The sequence below is a fragment of the Mus caroli genome, unplaced genomic scaffold, assembly GCF_978045245.1.
Source record: "Mus caroli unplaced genomic scaffold, Mus_caroli_1 scaffold_13, whole genome shotgun sequence".
Taxonomy (NCBI): Eukaryota; Metazoa; Chordata; class Mammalia; order Rodentia; family Muridae; genus Mus; species Mus caroli.
In genome coordinates, this window is record NW_028227268.1 from 35,360,217 (window position 1) to 35,385,267 (window position 25,051).

The 25,051-nt window shown below is 41.7% G+C and overlaps 1 protein-coding gene and 1 pseudogene across 5 annotated transcripts in view; both read right to left on the reverse strand.

Moving 5' to 3' along the window:
* Positions 1-24,768, reverse strand: part of Trim37 (tripartite motif containing 37) — a 155,284-nt gene extending 130,516 nt beyond the window's left edge. For 3 of the 5 annotated variants that reach the window (XM_085829701.1, XM_085829703.1, XM_085829702.1), the window contains exons 1-7: positions 24,366-24,767; positions 21,886-21,987; positions 14,426-14,466; positions 11,562-11,678; positions 9,157-9,244; positions 7,978-8,100; positions 2,776-2,899 (exon numbers count right to left, since the gene is read on the reverse strand). In XM_085829701.1, the coding sequence (XP_085685827.1) occupies positions 2,776-2,899; positions 7,978-8,100; positions 9,157-9,244; positions 11,562-11,678; positions 14,426-14,466; positions 21,886-21,987; positions 24,366-24,386 (616 nt within the window). In that variant the 5' untranslated portion in view covers positions 24,387-24,767. Of the gene's footprint in view, positions 1-2,775; positions 2,900-7,977; positions 8,101-9,156; positions 9,245-11,561; positions 11,679-14,425; positions 14,467-21,885; positions 21,988-24,365 lie in introns of all 5 variants that reach the window. The other 2 variants (XM_085829700.1, XM_085829704.1) reach the window with 2 other exon arrangements.
* On the reverse strand, positions 3,286-5,435 carry LOC110304699 (DNA replication factor CDC6 pseudogene; annotated as a pseudogene).
* Positions 24,769-25,051: the final 283 nt, after the last annotated feature.

Sequence of the window (25,051 nt, forward strand, 5' to 3'; positions counted from 1 at the left end):
AGGCGAAATTCAATTTAGGACTACAAAATTTATCTAAAAAAACGGACAGGATGGGTTGAGAGATTGTTAGAATGCTTGCCTGTCATTCACAAAGCGCTAGGTTGATGCTCAGCTGAGCATAAACCAGATATGGCAAAACTTGTAATCCCTGAACACAGAAGGTGAAGACAAAAGGTCGAGAATTCAAGGTCATCAGCTGTTGATGTACACCTCTAATCCCAGAACGAAGGAGACAGGCAGGCAGGCAGAACTCTTGTCTGAAGCCAGTATGGTCAATGGGTCAAGTTCTAGAACATCCAGGGCTACATTGAGAAACTATCTCAAAAAACAAAAGACAACAACAACAAAAAAGAATTCAAATTCATATTTGGCTACTTTGCCAATTTGAGGTCAGCCTAATCTATGTGAGCCACTATCTAAAATGAATGAATGAATGAATGAATGAATGATAAATATATATATAGTGACAGTCTTAGGTTGAATCTGCAATATACCAAAACAAATAAATAAAAATAAACATTATAATGAGAACAGCACTTTAAGTGGCTGACATAACAATTTCATTCAGTTAATTGTTCTGAAATTTCTTCCCAAAATTTAACTTTTGCTTAAAAGAAGGATGCAGTAAATTGACAAGATGCTTATGTTAAATTACAACAAAAAGTCTGTCTTTTAAGAACAAAAGACAAAGTCAGCCCACAAACCCTAGAGAAAGAAAATCTACAAAGAAAGTACAATAGCTTTTCAAAAAAAAAATTAAAAAAATTAAAAAACCCCAAAAGCAAAGACAATGACTGTAATGGGAAAGAATACTAAACTTGGGGAGTTGTCTCAAAGCTGGCTCAATGGGCAAAGTACCAGCTGCACAGGCCTGAAGACCTAGCCAGGGCAACAGTAGATGCTCGGGAAGGGAGCAGGGACAAGCAGGTCCTGGGATCTCAGGGGTCAGGCAGGACAGCCAAAACAGAGCATCCCAGGCCCAGTGATAAACACTGCCTCAAGAAAAGAAGCTGGTGCCGGGCGGTGATGGCCCACGCCTTTAGTTCCAGGACTCGGGAGGCAGAGGCAGGCGGATTTCTGAGTTCGAGGCCAGCCTGGTCTACAGAGTGAGTTCCAGGACAGCCAGGGCTATACAGAGAAACCCCCGTCTCGAAAAAACAAAAACAAAAAAAAAAAAAAAAGAAAAAAGAAAAAAAGAAAAAAAGAAAGAAAAGAAGCTGGAGAGCGAACTCAGTGGTTAAGCACACACGCTGCTCTTACAGAGGATTGGAGTTTGGTTCCCAGCACCTCTGACAGAGCAGCTCACAACTACCAACTCCGGCTCTAGGAAAAAGGCTGATGCACTCTTCTGGATTACTGGGGCACTTGCACTCACAGGTATACATAACCATATAACTAAAAATAAAATAACTGAGCCGGGCGGTGGTGGTGCACACCTTTAATCCCAGCACTTGGGAGGCAGAGGCAGGCAGGTGAATTTCTGAGTTCGAGGCCAGCCTGGTCTACAGAGTGAGTTCCAAGACAACCAGGACTGCACAGAAAAACCCTGTCTCAAAAAACCAAAATAAATAAATAAATAAATAAAATAAAATAGCTATAATTTTATTTTAAAAAAAATTAAAAAAAGGGATCAGCCGGGCGTGGTGGTGCATGTCTTTAATTCTAGCACTCGGGAGGCAGAGGCAGGCGGATTTCTGAGTTCGAGGCCAGCCTGGTCTACAAAGTGAGTGCCAGGACAACCAGGGCTATACAGAGAAACCCTGTCTCGAAAAACCAAAAAAAAAAAAAAAAAAAGGGGGGGGGGAGATCAAGATACCCAAAATGCACACAAGTTTGCATATTTACACATACATGCATTTATCACAAATACACACATATTTCTTCAATTAAATTTTATAAATCTATACTGCTGGTATATATGACTTTTAGTTAAGCAAGGCTACATGCAAAAATGCATTTGGTTACTATTCAAAATCATATTAACAGTGAAGAATACTTTAATTGGCTTATGTACTTTTAATGTTCCTTTAACCACCCAAGCATGGTGATGCTTTTAATTCTAGCACTCAGGAGACAAAAGGGCAAGTAGGTCTCTATCTGAGTTTGTGGTCAGCCTGATCTATACAGTGTATTCTAGAACAGTCAGGCCTACACACTGAGACCCTGTTTCAAAAAAAAGAAAAGAAAAAGAGAAACCTCAAAGGATAAATGTTAAATGTCTTATTGTGGGAGTGGGGACTCATGCCATAGCACGTGCAGGGCAGTTAGAGGGCAACTGTGGAAGTCCTCTTCCTCCATCATGAGCGCCCTGCAAACTGACCTGAGCTCATCAGGCTCAGGAGTAGATACCTTTCCTGGCTGATCGGCTGGAGTCTTTTGTTTGTTTGTTTGGTTTGATTTGGTTTGTGTAGCCCTGGTCATCTAGGAACTCACTCTAGATCAGACTGGCCTCAAACACAGAAATCCACCTACCTTTGCCTCCTGAGTGCTGGGATTAAAGGCATCAGTAGTGGGAACTTTTCTTAGTTGTGGGAGGAAAAAAAAAACCATCAATAAGTTTCACAAACCATTTAGGATTTTCATACAATGGCTGTGAAAAAGTTTTCTCTTTGATTATATTCCAACAGAAGCCAGACTTGTGGTCAGATTAAACAACATAGAGTTGCCTAAAAATCTTAAAATTCCTACCTACTATCAATTCATTAATTTACTCCTTAAAGACTGGACCACAAACAAGATCACGGTACCATGGCAACAGAATGCAAGTAGACTCACCCATGAGAGTTATGAGCTTATTCTTCAGCTGTGTATCTAGTCGTGCAATCATCATCTCTACCGCATTCCTAATTTCCCGAACACGCTCGTCCTTTGCATTTCTTACAGCTTCTACATTTCTTTCCTAGAAGATAAACACAAAAGACAAATTATAATTGAAGTCCGTTACAACAGAAGCAAGAACATGATAATGCAATCACTGTAATTACTTTTTTTTTTTTTTAAACTTGAAAATAAATATATTCACAATCTGTAGTTATTCTCCTCATCACCCCCATCCTGGTGGGGAGCAAGGGAGACTCTTCATCAGTCCTTAAAAAGTCCAGTGCAGCAACACCTGTCACATGAATGAGGCATCCTCTGAACATAATATAATGCCCTTCCCACGTAGGCTTGTAAATTTTCCTGGATCATTCCATTTCATCCTTCAAAACTTCAAAGTTCTTTACAAAATATATCCTTTGTAGACAGAGGTAATACATACACACACTCTTCAACACAAGTCTGTATATACTCATAGGTACTGTGTTTAGGAATGTGAAAGGGGAAAAGTAAAAGGGCCACTGGTTTTATTTTTTACAGAGTCTCATGTAGTCCTGGCCAGCTCAAGCTCACTATGTAGCAAAGGATGGCCCTTGACTCTATTTCCCAAGTGCTGGGATCACAGGCATAAAAGTCACCACACCCAGCTACTCAGTCATTTTTATGGGTAAAACCAATAAGAGCCAAAGATATTAGCCAGCGCTAACACTCATGAATCCATACACTAAAATTTACTGGTGCGGAGTAAAAAGGGCCGTAACTGTTTCCAAACGACCTTACTAAAATGAAGATTCCAGGGGCTGCCAAATGCCAGCGGGAGGGACACCTGCAAGCGCCGTGAGTAAGAGAGCCATTCAGGGCAGACCAGCAGCGAGGATGTTCCCAGTGAAAGCTTTGCCTTTCAGGACATGTTCTATTTCCTTTTCTTCAATCTTCAGAGACACCTTGGTGAGGCGGCTCTCCTTATTTTTCTTTAATCCCACAAGGCCCCTGAACTCCAGGAGTCCTGAAAGGGACAAACACTCAGACTGGTCTACGGCCGTCACCTGCTGTTTGCGACAGATGCTACTGTAGGCTTCATATAACTTCCCCAGGGTGACCTCTTTGATTTTCAGCCGCCTGGTCAAGAGCAGCAAAGAGCAAACCAGGATCTTCTGCTGGAGAGGAAGGGAATCCTGTGTGTTTTCTTGGCTCAAAGTCACCCTATTCCCATCAACTTCCGAAATGACTTGGGATGTGTGAGCAAGACCAACGCGCTTGGGAACCGGCGACTTGCTGGGTGATTTACCTTCGGAGAGTGGTTTGAGGACTGTCTGGCTCCTGACATCCGACTCCACAATTTCAATAGCTCACCTGCAAACATCCAGTGCTTTACGGATGTCTCCTGAAACAGCAGACACTTTGCGGGCACAGAACTGGATCGCAGCACTGTCCAGAACCTGGTCTTTTGACACCCGATTAAGTCTATCCTGCAAGATGGCAGCTATCTGATTCCTGGTATAAGGCGGGAAGTTCAATAACTGCGGCTTACAGTTTTCGCGAGCTTCAAGTCTCGGCAGGATTCTGTCCGTGAGATCTAGGGTATTAGCAATCCCAATGAGCACCAATCGGGAGTTGCTTAGCCACGGCCACTCAAACAGTGTGTATAATACATCCTGCCCTTTGCTGTCCAGCGGATCCATCTCGTCCAACACCAATACGATCATGGGGCCTTTCTCCACCATCAAGTGCTTTTCCAGTTTTCTCATCAAGTCCTTCCCAGCTGGTCTGCACAGCTCCTCCCGACCAATCTCCTGAGCAATAGCTGGGAACACAGCCTGGGCACTCCTCAGGGACATGCAATTCAGCAGGATAGATTTAAAGCCTTTTACTTCCTTGAAGTCTTGCAGAATCCGGCTTAAACAGGCAGTTTTTCCAGTTCCTGGAGCGCCAGAAAGGTAGAGACTGCCAGCTTTCTTCCCACAGATGTGCTCCTTCAGAAAATTCCTGATGACACCCATCTCCTGCTCTCTGGCAGGCAGCCGATCCGGGACAGCTGTATTCAGGACAAGCTTTGCTTGCTGACAGCAAGTGCCTTCTTGCTTGAACAGTCTTATACACACAGACTCCTTCTCCGGTGGACATTTCTGCTCAGGATCTGTTTCTCTCTCTGGACTTCTCTGAGCGGAGGAGGAACGTATCTGGTGTTGGCGAACTCTGTCTTGTTCTTTTTTGGGGGAAGCCTTAACTGTCGGCTCATCATCGAATACTAATCTGCACCCCTTCGACGTATGGGAGCGAGGGGGTCCGTTTTCTTTCTTGCCCAGCTTTGGTGGAGAACAGGGAGATAATCGGGGAGTGTTGCACAGGTTGTCATCGCCCAAACGTTTTCGGGGACTGAGAGGCAGAAGTTTTACGTCTGCACACGGAGTGGTGGGTACAGGCTGGACGTTTCTAAGTTTCACTTCACAGTCCCGGGAGTTGGTTTTCTTCTGGGCATTAGATAGCTTCTTTTTCGGAAAACCGATGGTAGCTTGTGTCTGGGATCTGGTTTGAGGCATGATGGCTACACAACTCAGGCCATTTCCCGCTCTCCACCGGCCTTGCTCGGACCAGCTTCACCTCTCTGGACACCAGACCTCGAGGAGCTTTGCACTCTTCAGGGCCGTGTCGCTCAGTGCACACTCCTCGAGTCTCCTTCCGTAAGGACTCTCCCGCCACAAGTTCTACAGCAGCTGCCGTGATTACTCTTAAATTCAGTTAATTGCATCTTTAAAATTCATAACCAATATTTTTAATAACTATGTAGGTAACATTGCTTTTTTAAAATTCTGTAAATTTGGGTCAGTAAGGTAAAAGATGTTTGCCAAAAGGCCTGACAACCTGACCCCAATCCCTGGAATATATGTAGTAGAAAAAGAACCAGTTCCTTCAAGTTGTCCTCTAACTACCAAAGCGAGATAGATAAGTAGGAAAAGGTGTCTACCACAAACCATGATGACCAAAGTTCAAGCTCAAAGACCCACACAGTAAGAGAGAACCAACTCTTGCAAGTTGTCCTCAGACCTCCACATGCATGTTCTCAAACACATACATGTGCAAAAACATACATTACAATAAAGCGCGTGCCTTTAATCCCAGCACTTGGGAGGCAGAGGCAGGTGGATTTCTGAGCTAGAGGCCAGCCTGGTCTACAAAGTGAGTTCCAGGATAGCCAGGGCTATACAGAGAGAAACCCTGTCTCAAAATGCCTCCCTCCCCAAAAGAAACTACTATAAAGACAAAAGGACCGAAGAGATGGTTTGGTAGGAAAGGGTACTTCCCACCAAGCCTGATGACCCGAGTTTAATCCCCATGAACTAGATGGTGGAGAGAGTGAATACTAGTAAGTTGTCCTCTGATCTCCACAAGAGTGTCATGGTACATGACTGCATGCTCATGTACACATAAACACACATTTAAAAACAAAATGGCCAGTATACATCCAAAAATACCCTAAAACAAAAGGAATTTTGTTTTGTTTGGGTTTTTCCAGAGTCTCATATATCCCAGGCTGGCCTAGAACTTGCCATGTAGCTGAAAGCCCTCAACTAATCCTTTTGCCTCCACCTCTCCAATGCTGGGATTACAGGTCTATGCCACCATGCCCAACAAATGATGTTTCTGAATCCATTTCTTTTCTCTAGTTTATAAAGATTGTTTTCAGAACTGTATACAAAAAGATAATGATTTTTCCAAGATTGCAAAATATATGTACTAGACTTCAAATCAGTGTACCAAAGAAAATAAAACGCAGTTTTGTCTATATATACTATTATTATATGTAAGTTGAACTCTCAACATAAAATAGCCTCCTAGTGCTGCCAAGAGAAATTAATAATGGCCAGACAAGGCAAGATAAATTCAATTCAGCTAGCATGCTTTTCAAAAGGACTTGGTAGCATACATGCAATTCAGTAATGCTATTTAATGAACTAGACGGTGGAAAAAATGTCACAAATGATGATTTTGTTCTTGAGTCCCAAAGGGTTAAAAGAGAACACTTGCTGGTAGGTTATTAATGAGATACAATAAAACATTTGTAAATATAAGACAAAAAAGAGAGCACATGCTTTTAATTCCAGCACTCAGAAGACAGAGGCAGGTGGATCTTTGTGAGTTTGAGGCCAGCCTGGTCTATAAAATGAATCCAAGACAGCCAAGACTATATAGAGAAACCCTGTCTCAAACAAAACAAAACAAAACAAAACAAAACAAAAAGCTGGGCAGTGGTGACGCACACCTTTAATCCCAGCACTTGGGAGGCAGAGGAAGGCAGATTTCTGAGTTCGAGGCCAGCCTGGTCTACAGAGTGAGTTCCAGGACAGCCAGGGCTATACAGAGAAACCCTGTCTTGAAAAACCAAAAAAAAAAAAAAAAAAAAACCTAAAAGAAAAAAGTATTTTTAAACAGTTCACTCACTGATAGCAGAAGCCCTCCCTAAAGCTGGAAATCTTACCAAAAAAAAAAAAAAAAAAAGACAAGAATGATTGCAAAAGTCACTGGGGCTGGAAGATGGGCTCAGCTAGTAAAACACTTATATTGCATGAACACAGGGGCCTAAGCTTGATCCCAGCATCCACATTAAATCAGTACTGTGGAGGCAGAAACAGGATCTCTAGGGGCTTGCTGGCCCATCAGCCTAGCCTAATTGTTGACCTCCAATTAACAGTGAGAGACCCTATCCCAAAATACAAGGTGGATGGCTCCTGAGGAATGAATGACACCTGTGATTGACATTGGGCCTTTGCACAGATTCAATTAATTCTGTACCGAGAGTAGGCTTTTCTAATACACTACTGACAATTCTCAGGCTAGGGAAATGGTTCAGTGTCTTAGGGCAGTTGCTGTACAATCCTGGCAACCTCAGTTCACTCCCCAGAATCCACAAAGTTTGTCCACTGACCTCCATATATGCCCATAGCATAAGTACACATACACACACACACACACTCACTCAACTGTCTCTATACGCCAGAGCTCTGGGTGTAAATTTCTCTACTTTTTGATGCTAAGACTTGAGGTTTATCATTCCATCAAATCTTTAAACTTTGATAATCTTGATGTCACCATCTAATTTCTGTAAGAACATATATCACAGAATAAAAAAGGATGATAAATCTTATGTAACAGTAATCTTACCACTTCTTGAACTAAGCTGATCAGCTCCATGAGACGTCGACGAAGTTTGGCTACCTCTTCATTCACTTTAGTGACATGTTGTTCATAAATTTCTGCCAAAGGTTTAAACGTGTGTCCACCATGCTACAGAAATCAACATGAGTACTGTAAGGAGGTTTCATACATTCCAACTACATTTACATTCTCCTTTAACACTATGGACAATCATAAACTGGTAAATATTTTCAAATGAATTTCATCTTTTTGTATCACCTTTGTCTTCTTAAAACAGGCCAGTGTTTGCAAAAATTACCCTGACAATGTAGCAATGCCTTTTAAGAGTCTAAATATTAAGACATTAAGAAAATAATGGAGCTGGGCAAGGGGAAACATGCTTTTAATCCAGCACTCTGGAGGCAGAGATAGGTGGATCTCTGAGTTCAAGGCCAGTCTGGTCTAATAAGAGTTCTAGGACAGCCAGGGCTACACAAAGAAACCATGCTGGGGTGAGAATACTGATTGAGGGTTATCTTGTTTAGCAAAAAAAAAAAAAACAAACAAACAAACATTCTGGTCTCTGAGAAAAAAAAAATGTGTACTTTTTGTTGTTTTAGATTTATTTTATTTTATATGCATGAAGTTTTATATGAATACCACATGTATGCCTGGTGCCCTACAGAGATCCAATGTTGGATACCCTTAACTAGAGATACACAGATGTATAGATAGTTATATAGATGGAGTTATGGACAGTTTTAAGCCACCAAGTGAGGCTGAAAATTAAATCCAAGCCCTCTTCAAGAGCAGTAAGTGCTCTAAACTGCTGAGCCAACTCTTTAGCCACATGATATGGACAAATGGTGACTTTGAGGATGAAAAAGTCACTATCTCTTAAGCCTCTTATGAAACTTGCTTAGGAATCAAATTGTGATCATTTATTTTTCTAGTCAGGAAATTAGAATTCAAACTCAAAGTTGTCTGAACTGAGCTCTACTAAACCAGCTCAGCCTCCCATACATCTGTAAAACACAGTCCCCAACACCACCAAGTGATCAGGTCTCATAGCCAACATCTACACTCCTGCCCAAAGAGGCTCATTTTTATTCTCCAGAGAAAAACGAGACTTTATTCCATCTAAATCATTTACTTTTATCCATGCCCGCTAGTATGTAAACCAAAGAGAACATTTCTTCTGCTCACCATTCCTCCCCAAAGTGCACACTGATGGCAGATACACTTCTTACAAGTCCAGCAAAACACACTAAGTTTTTCATGGTGATTTTCACATCTATTCATTATGAAAAAGAAAAGACAGTTACTTTTAACAAATTTCTAAGCTAAAGCAAACAGATCACGTAATGTGAAATGGTTATAGCATCATAAAAAGAGAAAAATGTATTGAGTGGCTTCTAAAAATTAGGCTAAACAATGACATAAGAACAAAACCTTTAAAGTAATCTAAATTTTAAACAACCAAATTGTAGATTTCTTTCTCAATAAAACACACAACACTTCCTTTCATCACTATATATGATAAATGCTATCCCATTACTGCTTAAGAAAAAGATGGTCATGTTAATCTTTTCCATAAGCATATGTATATTTACAAGCAATTTTTCTATAATGGGACAATAACAATCAAGGCATCTCAACTGCACAATGTCAATACATGCAATTTAAAACTTTCTCTTAATACAGATGTCCACATGTCCACAATGAAGTTCAATTCTTCTACAGACTTAACTGTCTCTCCCAAAATTCTTATGCTGAGGCCTTAACCTCTAAAGTAACACTGCAAGATGTCAGCTATTTGCAAGTCAAGTAAAGAGGCTTCACTAGAAACTAACCCTTCATCAAATACATTGCTCTTGGCTTTCCTGCCTCTAAAACTAAAAAAAAACCAAAACTTTTATACTATTTAAACCACCCAGTGACCCAGCACACTAATACAGACCCTTACTTTACATGATATATAAAACAACCCAAAAGCAGAATAGTGTGGCATATATCTGTAATAAACGCGGGAAGCTGAGGCTCAAAATTTTTAATTTAAAAAGAGAAAAAAAAGAGGAAACTATAGGACATTTATTCCTTTTATGAGAGGCACTAATAAAAAATTTAAAAGCCCAACAAAAAAGACCTTTCCAAATAGTGACAGTTCATCATCCTACAGTGGAAATCATTCAAGTGGTCACAATGAAATGTGTTATTATATTTAAATTATTCTTTTTGGTATGCCCACCACAATGCCAAAAAGTAACAGCCTTAAGAATCCAGTTTTGCCAGAACAGTACTGTGAGTAACATCCAGTTTCATTTAATTATGGACTAGCAAGCCAGGCATCAACTAAGCAGTGGCACAAGCCTGTAATCTCTATACTTAGGAGACTCAGGCATAAGGATGGCTAAACTACAAAGTGACTTCAAGGTCAATCTGAGATACACAGCAAAAGCCTGTATCAAGAAAACCAAAAACAAGTAAAAGTTAGCTCCTCCCATTTCTGTGGTCCTGTTTCCTTTTCCTTTTGAAAAAAAGATTATGTTTTATTGCTTTAAATTTTGTGTACGTGTGTCTGTCTGCGGGTGTGCCCATGGAGGCCAGGGGCACTGGATTTGAATTCTCCTGGAGCTGGAGTTACAGGGGCCATGAGCCATGAGGCATGGGTGATAGGAATCCAGCGTGCTTCTCCTGCAAGAGCAGGATGCACTCCTAACCACTGACCCATCAATAAATGAACGGGACTAAGCTTTATTTCCAATCACCCCTGAAGTTTCAACTTATTGGTTTGACATACTATATGTAAAAATCAGTTATGACTGTAGTTTTAAACATTCGACATTCCTGGAATCTGGAATCGCTCCTAAATTTCCACTTCTGACCTACCCTAATAACCAATATCTGTAAACATGCAATATAAACCAGCTCATTCTTTTTCTACATAAAATTTGGTTCCACTGTTAACTCTAACAAGACCAAAACATTGTGCTATTGCTGTGTTCCTGTTAATCAGTTAAATAGAAATAATATATTTATTTACCTTTGTATTCCCTAATCTAGCACAGCACTTTCTACAGTCCTGTGGATGAGGTGGCTGAGTGGTCATGAAAAGTTAAACAACAGTAAGTTAAATAGTAAGGAACAAATAAATGAAAGATGAACTTTCTCATTTACAGATAAAAGAGAAATAGCAATGTTGTATCGCCAGGCAGTGGTGGCACATGCCTTTAATCCCAGCACTCAGGAGGCAGAGGCAGGAGGATTTCTGAGTTCGAGGCCAGCCTGGTCTACAAAGTGAGTTCCAGGACAGTCAGGGCTATACAGAGAAACCCTGCCTCGAAAAACAAAAACAAAAACAAAAAAAAAAAAAGAAGAAGAAAAAAGAAAAGAAAAAAAGCAATGTTGTGTCACTAGGTCTTGGAGTTAAAGGCAGTGGGCACTTACTTTGCATGTGGCCCCAGGATAAATCCACAGTACCCCATATATATAGATATACCTTAGCAATTACACATACAAACCAATTATTTAAATATATGTATAGATAGTGTCATTAAAACAGCACATGGTATATTCTATTAACTAGTAAACAAAACCCAAGAACTACGTACTTGTCTTTCTCATTTTCTTCATGTTTGGTGAGACTACACAGCTGGAGAGTGTCAAGCTGCTGTGTCACTTCTTCCGCCCAACGACAGTTCACCAGTTCCCGTAGCTGGAGTGGAGCACTGAAAAGAAGAAACAATCCATACCTGTATATCTAACTCAGACGTCCAAGATTTTTCTAGACTAAGTATTCCTAAAAATAGAGCACAATATTATTATAAAAAACAGTAAAAGCTGATATGAAAAAGCATATCTGTAATCTTATCATTAAGGTTACAGAACTGAAGCTTTCAAGGACAGTTTTGCTGAAATAATGAGTTCCAGGCTAGCCTGGTCTACACAGTAAGGTTCTGTGTCAAAAAAGTAAAAAGGCAATGGAATTTATTTTTATCGTATTCATACATCACACACATAAAAAAAATGTACCAACTAAATAGCAACAGTGATAACTCAAGTTATTTATTTTGAATTTCTTTGCCTAAATTTGCCTGTACAAAATGATACCATGGGCTTGGAGCATAGTTCAGAAGCTGTATATACATGCCATCAGTATGAATTAATTCCTAGGTTCAAGCCATAGACCACCAAAACAACAACAATCAGTTACAATCCCTAGCAAATACAGCTACCTCATTTACAAAAAAGCAAACAAAAAAACCCACAAAACAAAACAAAACAAACAAACAAAAAAGCAACACATTCCTATAGTGTAACCCAGCACTCAGAAATCAGAGGCCAGACGATGAGGCCCACCTGGGCTACATAGCAAAACTCTCTCAATAAACAAAAAACTAAATATCACTAGTCACACTAGCCAAACTTCATAGGCCACAGTAGACTGGATGTAGAAGAGGACCACCAACACAACTGCAAATTCTCATTTACAGTGCTGCTCTTCTCATAAAGAAACGAGAAAAAGAAAAGCAGCAGGTGCCACTGTAGCCTAAAGTAACCAGAAACGAAGCGAACTAAACACCTCTCAATAGGAACACGGTGTAAAACCGAACTTTCATTCTCCTATTGCGATTGTCCTCTCAGAGGCTTGTTGCTTCAGGCAGCTAACCGAGGCCTAGTCCTGGGAATTTCTAGCCTCCATACAATCTCACCTAGGCCTAGATTTCAGCCTCTGAGGCAACTGCTGAATAAGCTTACCCTTCCTAGTTCTTTCTGAGTTCTGGCTGGCTTGTTCGCCTGTTCTTCAATCTGGCTTCTCTCTCTTGGCATCTCCTGAATTGCTCTGCTTGGCCTCATACTAACTTTGACAATATGTTCTAATTGTCTGGCTCCTTCTCATTCTCTGTTCATTCTGTCTTTACCTGTGTCTCTTCAACCTGTCTCTGTAAAACTCTCCTGGTAAAACTGCCTCTTTTCCTTTTCTCTCTGCACTGCTTTGGTATGTAGCTTCCGTTCCCTCTCTCTTCTTGTGAAAGTTGGGCATATCCTATTCTGTTGAATCTTTCTCTGATTCATCACTTTGTCTGCTACTGAATTAGACATCATTTTCAAACATAGGTGCTTCCCTCTACAAACTAATTTTACCTTCATTGTTTGACATTAAAGGTATATACTGAGGGCCTGTCTATATTCCAGCCAGAGAGATTAAAGGTATATGCTAAGGGTGAGTCACACTACAACTAGAAACAAGATTTTTCAGTAAATAACATAATCTCGGGGTTCACAGTGTGACCAAATTTCCTGTAACACGTAAGTCCAGGGATCCTTATAAAGAAGGTTTTCAAACACTTGTTTAAAAGTCTTGAAAGCATAAAAGTCTTGGTATACCATCTGTAAAATACATCAACTGATTTTAGGAGAGGAAAAAAAAGCAAATTATAAGGGAAGGGGCTGGTGAGATGGCTCAGCAGGTAAGAGCACTGATTGCTCTTCCGAAGGTCCTGAGTTCAAATCTCAGCAACTACATGGTGGCTTACAACCCTGTCTCAAGACAGCTACAATGTACCTATTTATAATAATAAATACATCTTTAGGCTAGAGTGAGCAGGCCCTGAGTGAGCAGGGACTGAGCAAGCGGGATTGGTCGGAGTGAGCGAGGTTAACCGGAGGGAGCCGAGGTCCTAAATTCAATACCCAACAACCAGATGAAGGCTCACAACCATCTGTACAGCTACAGTGTGTACTCATATACATAAAATAAATAAATCTTAAAAAACAAAGACAAAAACAAAAACAAAAAAACCCTAAAGACAGGGATGGACCACATGTCTATAAATCCTATCATTCAGAAAGTATAGGTGGGTTAGGGGTATGGATGTCAGGAGTGTGTCTTTATAGGTGGAGGCCAGCCTGGGCTACATAAAAACCTATCAAAGAGTAAACAAACAACAAGCAAGATAATCATAAACAGTAGGTACTATATCTGTGAGGTTTAAAAAAAAAAAAGTATGTAAGAATATACATAACCACTTGCATACAAGAATAGCATGCCTATCCATTTCTTATGAAAGTGATTTTTCCCCCAGTTGAAATTAGGTCTCATATTACAACTCAGGCTGGCCTCACATGGCAAACCTCTTGCCTCAGCCTCCTGAGTTCTGAGATCAAAGTTTAAGTTACCAAGCCCAGTTACATTTTTGTTTCAAATTAAAAAGTTAAGGAAGTTTCGCAAAATTATGTGAGAAAAACAAGGGCACAACACAATCACAAAATATACATTCAACATAAAGTTTAGTCAGGTATACAGGTTCTGCACTTCTTTTCCTAGAGCTACTCATCATTTTCTACTCAACTTTACCCCTGAGGAAAAAAAATGTGGGAAGCTGTAGGGTTGGATGGGGTAGGGGGTTTTACACATCCCAGGCATCCTCTGACTCTTACCAGGCTCCATAGATACAAACGGCAAAACACTTACCGACAGTGAGGACACTGAGCTCTTTGCTCTGTCAGCCAGCGCTAAGGAGGCAAAATAATTAAATTTTGATTATAAAAATACCATTACTTTACATCTAATCATTATAAACTGCATTTAATGAGTTTTAACTCTCTAGTGCCTAAATTTATTTTAGAGATTCAGAAATAACAGGCAATCTCTATCTCCCTGTCATCATCATCATCATGACAAGAGCAGACGTTCAAAGGGACAGAGCTTTTCCCAAAATAGTGAGATGCTACTCTCCATAGGAAATGAAGTGATTCTAGGGCTGCTCCATCTCACAAGATGTAATCTTGTTCATTAGAAATAATGTTGTCACTCTATCTTCAAAAATAGCGTGATTAATTTAAGGCACTACTAAATTTACAGACTGAGCAAAAGCAGCCCAGGAGACATCAGACTGCGAACAACTGGCACTGCATGGGCTTTAACAGGTGGAGGGATTAGCACAGCTCAGAGCCTGCACAGTCCAACAATTATTTTCATTTTTTAAAAGTTTTCTAAGCCGGGCGTGGTGGCGCACGCCTTTAATCCCACCACTTGGGAGGCAGAGGCAGGCAAATTTCTGAGTTCAAGGCCAGCCTGGTCTACAAAGTGAGTTCCAGGACAACCAGGGCTATACAGAGAAACCCTGTCTCGAAAAAAACAAAAAACAAAAAAACAACAACAACAAAAAAGTTTTTAAATAAATTACAACAGCTTTTTAAATAAATGAGACAGTGTTCCTGTGTCATTTACTGAGGAATTGACTAATAAGAAGTACAGTACAAACCCCCACAGGTATTAAGTAACCTTCCAGAAGAATATTTACTGCAGTAGACCTGTGAGCAGTCTCCTCCGCTGTCTAACACTGGACATGGTGGTGAAGGCACACCCCTGCCATCCTCGCACTTAGGATACAGAAACAAGGAATATCAGGAGTTCAGAGTCAGCTTGGCTATGTAGTGAGTTACAAACCAGGCTGTGTTACATGACACCCTAGCAAAACAAAGGATAAAGGACTAGTTACTATGCAAAGAGAGCAAAGATGGCCAGGCAAATGGAAAAGAATCCTCTGTTCTTCGTACTCTTAAACAAGATGGTGCTGTGAGGCCCATCTGGAAGGAAGGCAGCGGAGGAGACTGCACTTACAGAGCGGAGCACTCATCTGCAGCAGGCTCTGTGCCCAGGCCTGGCCCTGTGGGAATCTTACTCTGTCCTCACAGCAGTCTGTGCTATGAGGCTGGGATCAAGTTTCTTCCTGAGCAGCCCACTCTTCTACTAAAGACAGAGCTTTCCATATCTCCGTTCAAGAACTGGCCCCAGCTATACCTCTTCAGTCACAGCCTATGAGCCTACAAAATTAAGCTTTTAAATGTTTCCTTCTCTAGTCACCATATTTATCAACAGCTTTCCTCATCTAGAAAAATCTCATTCATCATGTAGATTTTAGTTTATATGACACTTTCTTCCAAAAGCTTTTCGTGAACTCCACAGATCTTTCCTTTTGCTTTTTCTGAGTCAGGACTTTGCTCTACACCCCAGGCTAGTCTTAAACTCATTATGTAGCTCGGACACTACTTGTTCCTACCTCAGCCTTTTGTGCTCAAGGATTTAAACACCATGCTCAGCTACAATGAGCTGCTGACAAGCTGCCCTGCAGCAAGCAAGACGTTTCCCCTTTACTGTGTTTCTAACACTTCATAACATATCTACTGGTATACCTGCATAGCTAGACTCTAGCCTCATTAGTAAGTGAGGACACCATTGTTAGAAATGTACACTTTTTATTAGGTGTGTCTGGGTGCACATTCTCTTTTCCACCATCCGGCTCCAGGGATCAAGCTAAGGTCATCAAGGTTAAAATTTACCCTCAGAGCCATCTTGTCAGCCCTGGCTTTTTTTTGGTTTGGTTTGGTTTGTTCTTTAATACTGAGCAGCTTTCTCCCATTAAAACAAACGGCTAACTGCAATATATTCTACTCTTGGAATCACAGGAAGTTCTTGTAGATCTACAAAACTTCCCTTCTCTCATATCTGAGGCATGTTTACCTTGTATTTCATAACCACAGAGAGGAAGCAGTGATACTGAACTGATGGAGAAGTAATACTAAAATATCTTTAGACCATTTTTTTAAGATTTATTTATTTATTTATTTATTTATTTATTATATGTAAGTACACTGTAGCTATCTTCAGACACCCCAGAAGAGGGAGTCAGATCTCATTATGGATGGTTGTGAGCCACCACGTGGTTGCTGGGATTTGAACTCAGGACCTCAGGGAAAGCAGTCAGTGTTCTTACCCACCGAGCCATCTCACCAGTCCCTAGACCTATTCTTTTTTTTTTTTTTTTTTTTTTTTTTTTGTGGTTTTTCGAGACAGGGTTTCTCTGTGTAGCTCTGGCTGTCCTGGAACTCACTTTGTAGACCAGGCTGGCCTCGAACTCAGAAATCCGCCTGCCTCTGCCTCCCGAGTGCTGGGATTAAAGGCGTGCGCCACCACGCCCGGCTTAGACCTATTCTTATAGTCAATACAGAAACTGGTTTCTCTCCTTCATAAGATGGAATAAACACAAGCCTTATAAAGCATCTACACTCATAAATACCTGACATACAAACAGCAATAATAAAATCATTTAATCTTGTATTGAACTAGAACTCAGGTAAAAATATTTTTCTAATTTATTCTACTTGGAGCCTGGATTGGTAGCAAAGGCCTTTAATCTCAGCACTCAAGAGTTAGAAGTAGATAGATCTCTGTGTGTTTGAAGCCAACATGGAGTTCATAGTGAATTCCAGCATAGACAAGACACACAGTGAGATCTTGTCTCAAAAAAATATAAATAAGTAAATAAATTGAGGGTCTTTGTTGTTGGTTTTCTCTCTCTCTCTCTCTCCTTCCCCTTCTTTCTCTTCCCCCTTCTCTCCCTACCCTCTCCCTCTCTCCCCAGATAAGATCTTGCTATGTACCCTGGCTGGCCTTAAACTCAGAGAGATCCTTCTGCATCAACATCCTCAATACTGAAATTTTAACTGTGAACCTTTCCATCTTCAGGTTTATATTTCTAACTGCCAAAATCTCATATAAAATGAAATTTCAAACTTGGTATGTTATGTTGTTCTAAATTATAACCTTTATACCTGTGGCCTGCCCAACACTGTTCCTTTCAAAGGTTTTTGTTGCTGCTATTGTTTGTTTTTGTTTTTAACTATTTCAGACTGTAAAATCATCCATTCATTCATCCCGTTCCTTTGTTCCTCACAGCCTGCCTGTACTGATGATAGTCTGGTCTTCAGCACCATTCCTCCTCTCTATCAAGTATCTCCTACCCTCCTCACTTCCTCTCCACCTGCCTACAATTCACTTTCTACAAAGTAACCACTGATCTCATTAAAATACAAAATACTTCATATACCATTCAAAAGCCTTCAGTGGCTACCATAACACTTCAAATCCTAATTCCTTACCAATGCCCTTTGTTTTCCCTCTAAATCCATGCCTTACCCAGCTCACTACCTTCTCTGCTCCAGCCACATCTTGTTCACTCTTCCTCAGCGCTTTTGTTTGTTTGTTTGTTTGCTTGTTTGGTTTGGTTTGGTTTGATTTGGTTTGGTTTTTCGAGACAGGGTTTCTCTGTGTAGCCCTGGCTGTCCTGGAACTCACTTTGTAGACCAGGTTGGCCTCGAACTCAGAAAACCAACTGCCTCTGCCTCCCGAGTGCTGGGATTAAAGGCGTGCGCTACCTCGCCCGACTCCTCATAGCATTTATAAATGCCATTCATATACCCAAAGAAAGCCAATGTACTATATCAAAAAGGCAAGCAACTAAGTTATAAATAAATATTACATTCATAAACCAAATGGGACCAGGGGATAGCATCAGCCACACAAGCTTGGTGACCTGAGTTTCAATCTTTGAAATCCATGAAAAAATATATATATGTACTGGCTTAACTATGTATGTAATCCTAGCATTTCTCTGGGAATATGAGAGGCCTGGACTATAGCCACAAAAATAAAAAATACCCAGGCCCAACAAGGAGAAAGGTGAGAACTACCAAAAGTTGACTTCTGGCCTCCACATACCTATGAGTGCACGCGTGTGCACACACACACACACACACACACACACACACACCTTTGAGCACACACACACACACACAAATTACTTTTTTTCTAAAGAGTCAAGATAATCCATGTGTAATGCCACCTGCCTGTGTCCTAGAACTTGGAAGTGAGCTAAATGCAAGAAGGCATTGTGTTCAAGGCCAGCCCAGGTTTGGGAAGTGAGAACACCACAGCCCTGGAAAGGAAGGTTAGGATCAGATCCAAGATAACTAGAACACAACACTAATATCCTCAACTTCACCCTTCAACTTTACAAGTCTTTTGAAAAAGAATATGACACTTAAGGGCATAGTAATAAGGTAAGAGAACAGAAAGTGAACTACAGGTAAGCAGAGAATTAAGGCAAGAAAACAGGAAACGAATCACTTATGGATGAAGGAATCAATTTCTTTCTCATGAACAGTATGGAAAGCAGCAGACGGATATAAAGGACACAGAGTAGCTGACAAGACACAAACATCACTGGCAGTCAGGATTACCAGTCTGAATGGTAAAACAAAATAAGACACCAGCGTCAGTTTGAAAAAATAACATGAATAATTAATATTGACCAAAGTTCAAGATTCCAGAGGGACAATGAAGTAAGTCATCTAAAAGCCAATGTTGTGCAAAAAAAAAAAAAAAAGACTCAGTGGTAAAGAACTTGCCATTTACCAGGTACAAGGCCCTAGGTAAAAACCAACACTAGAGAAAGAGGTGCAGGATCCATAAATAGATGATAGAGCTAGAGTTGCAAAGTAAATCTAATTCCTCAGAGTAAATACATTTAGAAAGAAAGGAAAGGAAAAGAACAAAGAAGAAACAATCTCCTTGGTACAACACAATAAGCAGAGGTCCAAAAGCACTTTCAAAACTTCCAAGCAGCCGGGCGTGGTGGTGCACACCTTTAATCTCAGCACTTGGGAGGCAGAGGAAGGCAGATTTCTGAGTTCGAGGCCAGCCTGGTCTACAACGTGAGTTCCAGGACAGCCAAGGCTATACAAAACCCTGTCTTGAAAAAAAACGAAACAAAAATAAACTTTCAAGTAATCTCAAGCCCTTCATCGAAGAAACCCAGTCTATACAGTCTCCACCAAATACTCACTCCATTAATGGAGACCTTAATCTCTGTAGCTGCAGTTTCACAATTAAAAACTACCATGTACACTGAATGATAAATTACTAGAATAAAACTTCACACGTAGATAACATTTTCTAATTTCTCAATTATCTTTTAGCTCATGTCACTCTTTTCCAAACTGCCCAAGAGGCACATTGCTTTCTCTAAATCCTGTAGCTAAGGAGTCAAAGCTAAGAAAATTGACTTTCCCCTTTTATCAGTGTGAAAATAAGTTTACATATAAACTTAGATCTGCACATCACAGTGGCAACAAATACAGGCTCTAAAACAGATTGACTGGATTCAACTCCAGCTCCAAGATTTGCTAGTCCTGTAACTATCATTTAAGTATAACAGAAATTTTTTTTTTTCCTTTTTCTAAATTTTTCAAGACAGGGTTTCTCTGTGTAGTCCTCCTGGCTGTCCTGGAACTAGCTCTGTGGAGCAGGCCGGCCTCAAACTCACAGAGCCTCTGCCTCCCGAGTGCTAGGATTAAAAGTATGTGCCACCACAACATGGTTAGAAATTACTCTTGACAAAGGGACGCTTTTCTTTTTCCTCGGGTACTTGTGAAAGTCAGGACTACCTGAACTAGCCAGCTCTCTCCCTCCACTGTGGGACCGGACTCAGACCCAGCCTTGGAACAAGGACCTTTACCTGCGAAGCTATCTTGCAGCCCCACTCCGTCTTTTTATGAAAAAAAAATTTTTTTTCAGGGACAGATTTTCTATGTGAAGCCCTGGCTGTCCTGGAACTCAGAGATCTGCCAGCCTTTGCCTTCTTCCTACTGCGGTTAAAGGTATGTGCCACTACCATCCTAGTAGGAAATAGAAAATTTGAGGTGACGAGTATATCAGATAGCTTTAATTTTCTTAGTTATGGAAATTATCTGAGCCATGTCAGCAGGGCAGTCTCAACCACACATTAGCATATGTGCTACCGGATGTGTACATATAGCCAAAATTAATTTTCTGCTTTATACATTGGGCTTTCCAATAATTTTACTGAGGAACGTGCCCCCACCTTCAACTAATAGAGCCAATCAATTATATTCATCTCCACTCTTTCTCATTATCGTGAATTTCATTCATTTCCTTTGAAGTCATTAGCAGCCTTTAATTTTTGTTTTTTACATAAAATGGTGAATTATACTACACAAATTTCAATGTAATCACTGAAATTGATTTTCTTAATCAGATTTAAACACCTTCAAAGAGTATTGTCTATCATTTATTTTCGTATCTCTAAATCTCAAACACAATGCAGATTTGTAAAATGTGTAATGAGTTTGAGTTAGGAGTGCTGGCACACACCTTAAAACCCAGTACTTGGGATACAGAAGCAGGCAGATCTCTGTGAGTTCAAGGCCATCTTGGTCTACAGAGTAAGTTCTAGGACAGCCAGGGCTACACAAGAAAAAGCCTGTCTTAAAACAACCCCCAGACTCCAATATAAATTTGGTTCTACTAGGGTGGAGGAATGTTCACTGGCTAAGAACACTGTCTGCCCTTGCAGAACACCCAGGTTCAACCCCAAACATATAACCATCTATAATTCTACTGCCTGGAGATCTGACACCCTCCAAGATTCCAAGACCACAATCCACACATGGTACACAGACATATATGCATGCAAAATACACATTTGCGCACACACACTCACTCTCACGCACTCACGCACGCACATACACACACACACACACACACAATTCACATTTAAAACATGGTACTCGAGCTGGGAGTGGTGGTGCACGCCTTTAATCCCAGCACTCGGGAGGCAGAGGCAGGTGGATTTCAAAGTTCGAGGCCAGCCTGGTCTACAAAGTGAGTTCCAGGACAGTCAGGGCTACACAGAGAAACCCTGTCTCGAAAATAAAACAAAACAAAACAAAACAAACAAAAAACAAAACATGATACTCTATTGACAAACCTTTATTAAAGATATATTTTAAAGGATCACAAAATACATTAAAAAGGGGAGGGCGTGGTTAATACTTACAGTGCAGCATATATAAACCAAATACACACGGTAAGATGGAGCCCTCTTTAGTCTCAGCACTCAGGAGGGAGGCAGAGGCGAGTGGATCTCTGTAAGGCTGAGGTCAACCTGACCTACAGAGTGAGTTCCAAGCCAGCCAGAGCTACACTGCAAAACCTGTCTCTCAAAAGAAAAAAAGAAAAAGGTTAATAACAAAAAAACCTGAATACACATAAAAAGAAATACAACTTACCCTAATACAGCTGAAACAACAGAGCTTGGAGCAATGAGGACACAGTCGAGCATCCCGCAATTTCTCCATACAAATGAAACATCGGAAAACCTCAGCAATGCTCTGAAAACAAAAGAGATAAGGGTCCCAGATTACACTGAAGAACATGACATAAAAAGACTTCACGCAAGGCCAGGCACGATGGTGCACAACTTTAATTCCAGCATTCAGGAGGCAATGGCAGGCGATCTCCATCAGTCTGAGACTATACATAACGATTCCCAGGCAAGCCAGGGCTACTCAGTAAGACCCGGTCTCAAGAAAAAGGAAAAAAACGGAAAGAAGAAAACAATTCACTTAACAATTATACGTACTTGAGACTAATAATGCTCAGTTTTAACGATACTCCCTGTCAGAACTTGATTAGAACTTGATTAGCACGCCTTTAATCCCAGCACTTGGGAGGCAGAGGCAGGCAGATTTCTGAGTTCGAGGCCAGCCTGGTCTACAGAGTGAGTTCCAGGACAGCCAGGGCTACACAGAGAAACCCTATCTCGAAAAACCAAAAAAAAAAAAAAAAAAAAAAAAAAAAGAAAAACATACGGACTAAGAAAGTGGCTTAATTGATGAAGTGCTTGCCTTGAAAGCGTAAGGATCTGAGAACCCCAGAATTCAGGTACAATCCAGGAAGGTGATGCGTGCCATCCCAGCTATGACAAAACAGGGGCACACACAGGCAAATCCCTGGAAGCCCACTGCCAACTAGCCTGGCTAACTGGTGAGGTTCCAGGCCAGTGTGACCCTGTCTCAAACAAAAGGTGGAATGCAATGACCAATGGCCTGGGTACGTCTAACACACACAACCACACACACACACACACACAGACACACACAAACACACACATGCTCACTCTGATACACATCAAAAAAAAAAAAAAATGAAACCATGAAATGCAAAGAGAAACTTTATGTAGAAATATTCTTATTGAGGGGGTACTTATAATAAAAGTAAGAATGTGATTACAGCCCTTACAGACAAATACTAAGTAAATTATGCCAAATACAGCACGCAGAAATATACTCTATAGTACAGAAAACTGTGTATGTGTGTATCAGTAAGAAATGGAAGAAAGATTGCATGACTAAATACACAATGACAACTTTTTACTTCTGCAATTTCCACAATGGAGATGAACTACTTTTGTAATTAAGGGATGGAATTTGTTTTTTTAAGAGACAGTTTCACTATGTAGCTCAGGCCGGCCTGAAACACCTTGTGCTCACTATTTTGGCCTAGAAATCAGAGATCTGCCTGCTTCTGCTTCCCAAGGGCTGGGATTAAAGTATGCATCACTGAGTTCAGACCTGAGCAAATTTATAAGAAGATATACTGGAACTGGCAAGGTGGCTCAGCATGCCAAAGGCTCCTGCCACCAAACCTGAAGACCTGACTTCTATCCCAGGAATCCCACATGGTAAAAGGAGAAGCAACTCCAAGTTGTCCTGACCTCCACAGGGCACATCAATGCACACCCATGCACGCACTAAATAAATAAACATTTGTAAAGATATCGCGATTAGAGGCAAACTAATTCAGAATCTGAATTTCTGTCCTGATGTAATCAACTAATTATGTGAGCCTGAAAATCTGCATCCACTATAAATGTGAGTGTCCCTATTGACATTAAGTGAACAACTAAAAAAAAAAAAAATTGTAAACAGGGACGTTTACCCACGTTTGTTTTTACTCCATTCCAGAAAAATTAAACCCTCCTAAAACCAAGAAAAGTTTACTAAACCTTCATACGACTTTCACAAGAGCAATTAAGTAGAAAATTACTGATGATTCTAATCATAACTGCAAGACCAGCAGTTCCTGAGAGATGCGGACTCTAACGGGCTTTGGGAAGACAATAAAACCATGGGGGTGAACTGGGTTAATCTCAAGAGCAGTGGCTCAGTAAGTTATCCCTTATTTTTAAAAAGCAAAATCATGTAGTACTTCAGTCTCTGAACGGTTCACGCCCCCCAGCCCCCAAGCAATCGTTTTGATGCTTCTAGGTTATATGGAAATACCCCAATCATGAAATCATCTTACAAGAATCAATGCTGGAAACTAGTCTTTAAGTCAGTCGAGTGTGAGAGAGGTGTGTGTGTCCTACAAAATGAACCGCTGAGGGTGAAAAAAAAAAATGTTTAATCATGCAGAGCAAGTCGGGGCGAGAAAGCAGGACAAGTCCTTCCGATGAATTTGCAATTTTGCTCTAGAAAGGCTCAGCCTGCAAACAGCGACGAGAGCAGGTGCCAAGGCATCGCTGGAGCCCCGCAGCACCTGACTGCGGAACAGATTCAGCACCGGGCACCCTGAGGGCTGGAAGCATTACCGCCGGGCCAGCCTCCCTCTCCGCAACTCGCAGAGGCTGCCTCCCATAGGGAGGGCGAGCGCATGGGGCCCCGGATAGAAAAGGAGCCCAGCCGCCACCCTCCGTGATGCCCCTCACCTCCACACTCTGCTCATCCATTGCCTCCGGCTCTCGGCGGGGCCCTCGGCGACCCTCGGAGTCCGTGTCTGCGCTGTCAGGCGCCGGCCCGAGGTCGCCAGGTCAGCTGCGCTCACCTCAGCAGGCTCCCACAACAGTGCCACCTCCGCGCCCCATCCCGTCGGGTTCCCCACCGGCTACCCCGCATTTCGCCATTTTTTATCCGCGCGCCAGCCCTGGGGCGGAGAGGGAAGGGCTAGCGGTAGCCGCAGCGCCTTCCTCCCGCCTCAGCAGCCGGCCAGCGTCCGCGTGGGAGCCCTGGCCCACGTGACGCCGGCGCGCGCGTGTGAAAACCGCCGCGGGGCCCGTCCGGGGCGGAACAGGCGCCACAGAGAATTCGCAAACACCAACGGTAACCAGGGCAGCTAGAGGCGCGGCAACGGGGCGGGCGCGGTGCGCACGCGCACTCGGCGTTGCGGGAGGGGCGGGGCGGGGCGGGGCGGGGCGAGAGGAGAGGCCGGCGCCCGGTTCCCGCGGTGCGCGCAGCACACGAGACTTGGAGCGGCGGTGCGACGGGGAGGCGTGTCGGGCGTCGGCGGGTGCCCCTCGCCTCGCAGATTTTAGCGCCAGCGATGCAGGCTCCTTGTGCGTCCTAATTGGAAGAAGCCACGCTCTCGAGTTTTAGGAAGGGACTGAGAGTCTTATTT